Source organism: Octodon degus, unplaced genomic scaffold (assembly GCF_000260255.1).
Source record: "Octodon degus isolate 3935 unplaced genomic scaffold, OctDeg1.0 scaffold00018, whole genome shotgun sequence".
Classification (NCBI taxonomy): Eukaryota; Metazoa; Chordata; class Mammalia; order Rodentia; family Octodontidae; genus Octodon; species Octodon degus.
This window is the reverse complement of record NW_004524594.1, coordinates 370951-380982: the sequence shown is the minus strand read 5'-3', so window position 1 is coordinate 380982 and position 10032 is coordinate 370951. Positions and strand designations below refer to the sequence as shown.

General features: G+C 49.0%; 1 protein-coding gene across 1 annotated transcript in view; it reads left to right on the top strand.

Moving 5' to 3' along the window:
- Ptprj (protein tyrosine phosphatase, receptor type J) overlaps positions 1-10032 on the top strand; it is a 114252-nt gene that overhangs the window by 80608 nt on the left and 23612 nt on the right. Inside the window, exons 9-11 of the mRNA XM_023710620.1 lie at positions 3116-3373; positions 5679-5954; positions 7878-8165. Of these exons, the coding sequence (XP_023566388.1) occupies positions 3116-3373; positions 5679-5954; positions 7878-8165 (822 nt within the window). The remainder of the gene's footprint in view (positions 1-3115; positions 3374-5678; positions 5955-7877; positions 8166-10032) is intronic.

The following is a 10032-nucleotide window of genomic DNA, read 5'->3' as shown; positions in this document are numbered from 1 at the left end:
CCCCCTCTCTCCCTCTCTCCTTCACAGGTCTTGGAGTCGTTTTGTGCTTGTGGTTTTGGAATCTGTTTTTCCCTCACTTACGAGCTTATTCTATTTCCAGGATAAGCATTTCTACCGAGTCATTCTTGCGCCTGGGTTTATCAGCAGATCGTAGTGGCCCCAGACCGGCAGTGGTCTACTGGTTCTGTAGCTACAGGTTTATTGACACACAACCCTATATCCTGCCAGTGACGGCTGCTTTTGGATTAGAATTCAGTTAGCAGTGGAGAAGTTATGGTTGGTGGAGCCTGGAATATTCATTTTCTGGCTCTGATCAGAAGCTGCTGACCCTGGGCTAGGCCAGCAGTGTGCGCAGTGCCATCCGGGGCTCCCAGCAGGTGCTGCGCGGTGTTATCCGATGGTCTCACTCCCCGACCTGCGCTGTTTTCTACTTTGCTTTTCTCATGCGTTAACAGGGCACGTTCCAATGCTGTGTGACCTGGGTCCACCTTGTTACTCTGACGCTAATGGAAAGTTTCTTCTTTTTATTTTCAATCTAGTAAATAGTAATGAACTATTTCATCACTACTAGTGAGGAAAATCTGAGGTCCTTAACAACTTTTCAGAAGAGAAAGGAGTCTTGAGACCGAAGCGCTTAAGAACTGCTTGTCTAAATGCGTGGCACATGACCTATGTCCCATGGCCGGGAAGCCCGAGTGTCCGAAGGGTTTTAGAGACTGCTGTGTTGAGATGGGGCTTCGGCAGCGACAAGTTCCTTCTCTCGTCCTGAGGCTGTGGAGGGCCAGCAGCTCCGGCCAGGCGTGGGGCCTCGCTACTGCCCAAGTCCCTCGTGTGGGTGGAAGGCTGTAGTGCTGTGATGAGTGAGGGCTGTGGGGTGCTAGACGCTCGCACACCCCATCGGAGAGACCCAGCCCAGCTGCGTGGGTGGGTTCTGTCTGCATTTGCCTGAACACGGGGCTCGGCAAGTGTGGGTGTCTGAGGTGGGGAGCTGGCTTCTCTGGCTTCTGAGGTCAAGGTTTTCCCCACCACAGGGGCTTGGGGTCGTCTTGGTAGGGAGAGAGCTTCTCTTCTGCGGTAGCTTGAAACTGGTCCCAGGGACAGGAAGTCAGGAAGGCCTGGAGTAGGCCTGCTTAGGGTTGCCTTTCCACTGCCGAGTTGTCACTGTGATCAGGACCAGTGAGTTTAATGACATCAAAGGGAATATTGAGAAAGGGGAACAATAGGATATGATCCAGCCATTCTACTTTCAGGTCTGCTTCCTAAAGGTTTGAAGACAGTGTCTCAGATAGTTACTGGTGCCCAGTGCTTGCAGTGACATTGTCCACCTCCAGCCACGAGGTGGAGCCAGCCACACAAGGCTCATCCACAAAGCAGAGTATTATTCAGCCAGAAAAAAGAGTGAGATTCTGGTGTGTGATCTAACATGGGGAGATCTTGAAAGGATGCCAAGGAAAATAAGCCAGACACAGAGGGGCAAGTACTGTAATTTCACTTATTTGAAGCACACAGAATAGGCAAGTTCACAGAGACAGGAAGAGGAGTGGAAGTTATCATGAGAGACCTGGGGTGGGGAGGGAAACAGGAAGTTATTTTATTTAATTTCAGTTTTTGTCTTTTTGAGACAGGGTCTCACTACGCAGCTCAGCCTGGCCTTGAGCTTGCTTTGTACCAGGGTGGTCTCAAGCTTGCAACGATCCTCCTGCCTCAGCCTCCTGCGTGGGGGAGTTACTGTTTAATGGACACTGTCTTAGACATTTTGCGATTGGTGAGACACCGTACCCAGCACCGCAGCTCAGAGGAGGACAGGTTTAGTTTAGCTTGTGTTTGTGAGAATTCAGCCCATGACTGGCTGACGCAAACGTGCTCAGGGAGAGAACGTGCCCTGGTAGGCCGCAGCGCAGCGACCTCCTCCAAGCTGGCCCCACATTCTAGAGGAACTCACGGATGAGGGCAGCACCCCACAGTCTGCTCACTGTCTACACAGAGCAGCAGTTTGGAGACAATTTAGATCTAAAGCGCAGCAGACACAGAGGTGGTGCTGAAGATGGTGTGGATATGATGGTGGCAGAGGTTACGTGACGGTGAGGGCGTCTTTAATGCCACTGCAGTGTATATGGACGGATGGTTAAAATTATGAAATATGTGTATATCATGGTAAAAGGGAGAGAAACATGTTTTTCTAGTGTCATAGAATTCCTTTGCTCTCTGTGTCCTCTGTTGTCATATGTCACTGTAATTATTATACAGGTCATTTTGGCGTGTGCTGGAATTCTGGTTTTTGCTGCCCCTGCCCTGCCCTCCCGCGAGGTTCATGTGCTCTCTGTGGTTTTGGCAGGTGCTGGAGGCTTTGTGGTGCAGCCTGTTCATGGGCCACACGGCACTTCCCTTTTTTGAGGGGAGGATTTAGGTTACTTCTGTTCTTTTGCTTTATACAAAAGTCTCCCTCAACAGCCTTTTGCCTGCAGAATCCTTTTGAGCTCGGGGAGCCAGGTGGGAGGAGAGAACATGCCCTGGGTGGCTTCCTTTAAGAATATTATTTTTAGAGTCCATAGGACAGGACATGTGTGTACCAGTTTTACAGTGAAAATGGTCCTTTCTTGTCCCCTATCCCTGGGGGTAACTTGGGTTGCTAGGGAAAGAGGAAGGCTTTGTAGGGGAGGGTGGAGAGCGTGTCCTGCTTTGGGCCTGCTGAGCATGCCTGGGCTGAGATGGGGTGCTGAGGGGGGCATTTGGTGGCTGCGAGGCTCCCACAGGACAACTTTCCGTGTGTGTTTCCTTCCTCGGCAGGCTGGGCTGTGGCGCAGGAATATGTTTCTTTTGAGTGAGTGAGGTCCCTAGCGAAGTGCAGAGCACGCGCACTGGGTTACCAGCTCAGGTAGAGAAGCGGAGTGCGATTTCCACTCCTCAAGGCCCCAGGGGATCACCTTGATGGTAAAAGTGAAAGAGGAACCAGAATTCCTGAGAGAACCGTGTGTGCTTGTCTGTTTCTCCCCCCGCCCCCCATTAGGGTTTGCCCTCCGTGTCATCAGAGAGTTTGATGACCAAAGAGTGAGCAGGATGCAGGTGGATGTCGCACGGGCAGAAACAGGTGTCCCTTCTTCCCTTCCTCTTGCAGCCTCCAGCGCGGTGTTTGACATCCGAGTAGTCAACGTCAGCAGCACGGGCATGGTGCTGGAGTGGCGGAACACCGACGGCGCCTCGGAATACGTCTACCACGTGCTGATCCAGTCTGGCTTCAACTCGAGCGAGAGGAACAGCTCTGAGAAGACCGTCTCGCTGTGGGGCCTCCTCCCGGGCACTCCCTATAACATCACCATCTCTCCTGAGGCGGACCAGGTCCGGGGCAACTCCAGCACCATCTCACAGTACACGCGTGAGTCTCTTGGGCGTCCTGCTTGTCACCAGCAGGCAGCGTGGTTAAGTGACTGGGTAGGGATGTAGGGCCTGGGATCCGAGTGGCCTTGAAGCTGTGGCTGTGGAAAGTGCCAGCTTCAGCGCAGGCCTGCCATCCTGGGGGGGCGGGGGGGGGGCTGCGGTCAGCGCTGTGTGAACCCGAAGTCGTCCTCTGAGGCAGGAAGTGAGTCAGCCAGCGGGAATGGAGAACCTGAGCGTCCCCTTCATGGCTCGGCTGTGCCAGCTAGGGGACAGTCACGCTGCTGGGTGGCACTGTGAGGTCCCGCTCAGGAGGAGGAGCCTTGCCTGCAGCAGCGAGGCAGATGTGCACCAGCATCTAAGCTAAATAAGCGGTAGAGGTGTTTGTACTATGCTTTGAGCATATGTTTCTCTTCATCAGTCAGTTTTACCAGCAGAAAAGTATAAAAATGAGGTATATAAAGGAAAGCCATATTAATATGCTGAGCTATAAAAGGCTCGGGTCAGCAACTTTTGCGGATAACCCACTACTATTGTGGACTGGTGGATTGTTTTGCTGAATTCACGCACCTGTAGTATTTATTTATTTATTTATTTATTTTGTACTTTATTTTTTTATTTTTTATTTTTTATTTTTTTTCAAAATTTTATTGATAAACAGCAATGAGACAGTTTCAAATCAAATTGGAATACAGTTTCAACAAATGATACACTGCATATATTCTTCTTAGTGGTTAATTGCTGTACAAGATGTGGACTTGAGATCCTATTTACAAACACCATTAGAACAAAACATTCTATTCATTAAGAGAATGCAACTATATATCTATCCTAACCACTTTGAATACACAGATACAAAATGGACATTCATCGGTATACCCCATTTGTTCTAAGTTCCGTTATTGAATATTACAGGTGTGTAAACTCAGCAAAATATTTTAAAAGAGTCCAGTAGCCCATTACAGCATTGGGTCTTCTGTTTAACTGGCAATGTCAGAAATTATTGACCTGAGTCCCCCACAGTTCAACATAACAACATGGCTTTACTTCCTATAGTTCGTCTTCATACTTTTCTACTGGATGGTTAAGACCAAGGTAAAGCAGGACCTATGCAACAAGAGTTGTAGCTTTTTGGTCTGAGAAGGTCAGTGAAATCCCCTCAGGATTTATCCTGAGATCCTGTACCTCAGATTGTAGAGCCTTTGTCAGTGCAGCCATGTGGATGAGTCACGGCCATTGCTTGGCCAGTGTGCTCTCTGTGAAAGCCTGAGAGAACGTCTTCTCCCCATGTGACTCTCCTTAGGCACACTCTACGTCATCAATCACTTTCCTCTTTGGCCCCCTAATCTCCTTGATCAGAAAATTTGGGACACTACCGAGGTACATGACATTACAGTACAGGGCATTTGTAGTATTTAGATGCCAATAGAAGACCCATCTCTGACAGGACTAAGCAAAAGAAGGGGATACAAAGGAAGGACCATTTTATATTTGTGTATACAGAACAGTTGGGATAGAATGCAGCTACTTTCTCTTAATTCAGTGTGAAGAAAGATTTGTAGTAATAGTGTTTGGACAGGATATCCTGTCTGCTTCTTGTACTATGGATAATCACTAAGAAGATAACAATGTACAATGTATTAATTATTGAAACTGTCCTATTAATCAGCTTTGAAACTGTCTCATTGACATTTGTTTCTCAATAAAATAAAATAAAAAAAATAAAGAGAAAAAACAGGAAATTGTATCTTGAAATGTATAGGTCAGATAAACCTAATGTAGTAAAAGAAGCCAGAAGCTCTCTGTGGTGGTGCATGCCTCTAATCCCAGCACCCTGGAGAAGCTGAGGCAGGAAGATCACAAGTTTGAGCCTCACGATAATTAAGAGGGCTGAAGATGTAGCTTAGTATGAGAAGAACAGCTCTGGGCTCTATGCCCAGTACAGGGATAAAAGAAAAAAAAAATAGTGAAAAGCTTTAACTCTTTTCAAATTTAACCTGCATAATTGTTTTCTGAATATCTTTTTGGGAGGTCTTCTATTTTTTGAGCCAGCAAATGTTAGCTTATACTTTCTAAAAGCAACCAAGATGACTTTGAACATAGTAAATAAAGCTGTCCTGGGTTTCAAACTTTGTGTTTTTTCTTTGGCCTTTTGGAGACAGGTCTTGCTGTGTAGTGCAGGCTGGCCTTAAACTCGCTTTGTAGCCTGGGCTGGCCTCAACCTTGTGGCAGTCCTCCTGCCTCAGCCTCTGGAGTGTGGGGTGACAGGTGTGTTCTTGACTTACTATTATTACTTTTCAATCTAGGGCCCAGCAGTGTGTCCAGTATTCACGTAAACCCCAACGCCACGGAGGCTTGCCTGAGCTGGGAGAGCCTGGACGAAGCCTCCCCTACCTACTCCTACCACCTTCTCTTCTTGGAGGACGGAGATCCCGGGGGTGCCATGTGGAACATCACTGTCACTGGAGACACACATGAGATAGTCCCTGGATTAGTACCAGGCTCACCTTACACCGTGAAGATCTTTGCAGAGGTCGGGGGCGTTGAGTCCCTGGTCCCTGGTGAGGCGAGCTTCTGCACGGGTGAGTGGCCCAGCACTGACCGCAAGCCTTTGGTGTGTAGGCCGGGCTAGGCAGTGTGCACGTTGCCCTCCTTGGCTCCTGGTGGGTCAGATAGCATTGATAAATAGGTGTGGGCCAAGGCTACTGCCAAGGAGAGGACAAGGGACGTAGTGAATGGGAAGGAAGCAGGGTGTGTTTCTGGGCTGCCCAGGAAGGCTCAGTAAAAGGTAACTGTGAGCACAGATCAGTGGACAGAAGCCAGTGTGTGCAGATGAGGGTGCTGGTTGTTGTGGTGAGGTGGCCGTTGTGAAGGCCCCGAGGCTGCGGGGAGCAGGCCTGGGGAGCAGGCAGGGGAGCCTCAGTCCACAGAGCTTGCCCTCCTCCCGGCCTTGCACCAGGCCATGGGCTCAGGCTGTTGGGAATCAGCCTCCCTGGGGGTGTCTGAGCAGACGTGTGGCCCTGGTCTTGCATGTTAGTAGCCCCTTGTCACCCCTGGTTACTGAGGACCTGGTACCTGGGGTTTGGTCCCTGCTGTCTGTCTTCGCCGTAGTTCCTGAGGCCCACAGCAGGGGCAGCACTCAGACCAGCATCCAGGTGAGTGTGAGCAGGGCCTGGGCTAGGAGCTGCTGGTGGAGACACCAAGCCCATGAGCATGAGAACTGCAGTAGGTTGTCCCTTGGCCTAGTGTTCTGTGACATTAAAGATGGCATCTTTCCCAGTGTACATGGCATGACAGAAAACATGGTGAATGTGTAAATCACATAATTTATTACAGTAAATGACATGTTTATGAATCCTCCCAACTTTGAATACACTCATCCCATCGTTCTTGCCATTGTCTGAAGAAGGTCTGGGAGTCCTCTATCCTGGCTGCCTCGATGTCCTGAATTGAAAATGTTCACCATTTATGGTCATTTTGACTTTGGGGAAGAGCCGGTAGCTCCACAGTGCCAGACCCAGTCCCTCAGGTGGATGAGGACACAGTTTTAACCAGTCCGCCTTTTTGTTGGATGGCCCTGGGCAAAAGCATTCACCAGATTTTTGATCATATCTCATAAAGGCACTCAGGAAAGAGCACTCCAGAGCTGCTTCCAAAAGGGGCAAGAAGGGCTGGTCAGATAGCTCAGTGGACTAAAACACCTGCTTAGGCAGAGCATAGCGTCCGGGGTCCGATCCCCAGTACGCTGTGCCCTGCCCCCAGGGTGCACAGAGGTGGTGATTGAGACTGGGCATGGTGGCGTGCGCCTGTAATCCCAGCGCTTGGGAGGCTGAAAACAGGAGAATCAGTATGAGTCCAATCCATGTTGTGAGACCCTGCAGACCCTGTACCAATACATTAAAAAAAAAAAAAAAAGAAAAGAAAGGGGCAAGAACTGTGGGATAAGTGTGTTCAAAGCGAGGGGAAGGCTTTTGAGGGGGCTTGTGGCCACGTGTCTTTTACTGTGATACCTTGTTAGAAACTTAAAGACCCATAGTACAATTTGATTGCCTCTGGTATCCGCAGTTTCTCTTTGACATCATTATGGTGTTGGCCATGAGCACAGCTATTGCCCAACATGCTGTTTCCAAGAAAAAGACTAATATCATTTCACCCCAGATTATCAGCATGTTGTGTGCATAGACATTGCCCCAAACTTGGATTTAGAAGACCCAGGATCTGGTTCTGGATCCAGGTCAGCTTTCATGCCGTACCTGTTCAAGCCTCAGTTGACTCAGTTGCCCCATCTCCAAAGTGGGGCAGTGCGAAACTTCCCTGGCCCCATGGGTTGCCAGGAGGCCCTAGATGGGATGGTATTGGCGAAGACGTGGTCCTGAGGCCGTGTCTACTGGGCATCTTGCTTTGTGGCTGACACCCAGCGCCTCCTCCACCCACCCTGCACCTGTGTCCTCAGCCCCTGAGTCTCGAGTGTCCACAGCCTCAGGATGGCCATGCTTGCCTTGCAGAGTCAGCCCCCGTGGTCTCCTTCCAGTGCCATGTGGTCCCGCGGAACTCCAGCTTGGTCCTGACGTGGGGCCGCCCTCCGGGCAACCACACCGGCTTCCAGCTGGAGCTCAGCAGCGGGGCCTGGGAGGTGAAAAGCCTGGAGCACGGCTGCCTAGACAACAGCACTGACTGCAGGGTGGAAGTCCCACATTTGAATTTCTCCACGTGGTACAACATCAGCATCGCCACCGAGTCCTGTGGGGCTAGAGCAGCCGCCGCCCACAGCACCTGCCTCACCGGCATCACAGGTGGGCCCTGGGGTACGCACCTGGCTGGGACCACTTCCGGCTTTCTTTCCCCTGAGATACTTCTCTTTAGGGGCACAGTCCAGGACCCCTGTAGAAACCCAGGCTGAAAAAGCAGACTCTCCATTCTGGAAGGTGCTGCTGCTGTACGGAATAACTCATCATTTTATCCTTTTAAGTAAGGGTTTCCTTTACTGCTCTCAGAGATGATGTTTTTATAGAAACATCCAGCTGTACACAAAGAGAAAGGCGGAGGGATGGAATCCACACACCAGCCCAACATTCTAGTGCTTGTTTGATTTACATTCTCTCCTCCCTTCCTTTAGGGGTACTTTGAAACAAGTTCCGACCCAGCTCTGTTTTTATTTGTAAATATTTCAGCATGTTTGATTCAAAGGCAGGGGCTCCTTTTTCCTTCCTTTCTCCCTAATATTGAAGCATTAACATCACCATTGTCCTTCAGAATGGAGTAAATGACCAGATATTCAGCCAGCTTGCTCATTTTGCCTGCATTCGTATTAAGATAGATGCTCTGTGCTGCTTTGGGGAGTAGGACATCATTTATTGCTCAGGGCTTAGTTCGTCTTTTTACGTCCTGTTCTTTTTTAAACTTTTTATTGGTACATGCCTGCAGTACATAGAGATCACATTTCTCGTGGGTGCTGGTGCATGCACGCCCCCCCACGTACTGGGCGTCAAACTCAGGACCTTGCACTTGCCAGGCAGGTGCTTATACTGTTGAGCCATGTCCCCTGCCTGCCTGCCTGCCTGCCTGCCTCCCTCCCTCCCTCCTTTCCTCCCTCCCTCTCTCTCTCTCTCTCTCTCTCACTCACTCACACACAACTTAATTCTTTTTTTTTTTTGTTGTTGTTGTTGTTTTTGAGACAGGGTCTCAGATTGACCTCGCACTTGTGGCAGGATCTTCCTGCTTCGGCTCCTGAGTGCTGGATTGCAGCCATGAGCCACCATGCCTGGACCAGATTTTTAATTAGGGTAGCCGTGTATTCTATTTTGGAATTGGAAAGTGTGGGGCTGCGTCCTCCGCACCACTCACAGTCCATCTGAGCTTTAGGGCTGTTTTTTTCTGTGCATGTACAAAATGCCACTGGAATTTTGAGGCAAAATGGCATTGAATTTGTGGATGACTTTGAGAACATTTTAATAATCTTAATTCTTCCCACCCGTGAACATGGGATGTCTTTTTTTCTTGTGTCTACTTTCATTTCTTTTATTAATGTCGTAGGATTTTCAGTGTACAAGTGATTCACCTCCTTGACTGTGTTCTAATTATGCATTATTTTTTTTTATTTTTTTATTTTTTCACAAATAGGACTTTATTTATCACTATTAAAAATCTGGATCTTAAACGGACTCTTGCACTGGTGGTTCATGTCCATCAGCTTGTTCAACTTTAGCTCCAGTCTCATCTCCAGTAGCCTTTCCAGAGCTGCTACCTTCACCATGAAGCTCCATGAGTTTTCCCAATTCAAACTTGGGCTTCTTCAGCATTTTTACTTTTCTGACGAAGACATCATGAAGAGGGTAGATAGGTTGGCAAGCCTTTTCTATGTCTTTCCCAATACTGTCTGGAATCAGTTTATTGACCACTTCCTTCAAGTCATTTGTCTGCACCTCCTGGGTCATGATTTCCATCATCTTCTTCCGAATCTGGCGGGCCTGTTGGTGCTGAGTGTAAGAGGTCTTCCGTATCTGATTGTTGCGTTTTTTAGTAAAGCCAACACAGAACAGTCGAAGCAAATAACCATCGGTAGTCTTGACATCAACATGAGCTTCGATCATGGTCTGCCATTTTTCGACCATGGAACACATTTTGTCCCGGGTGAGGTCCATGCCATGGAAGTTAGGCAGT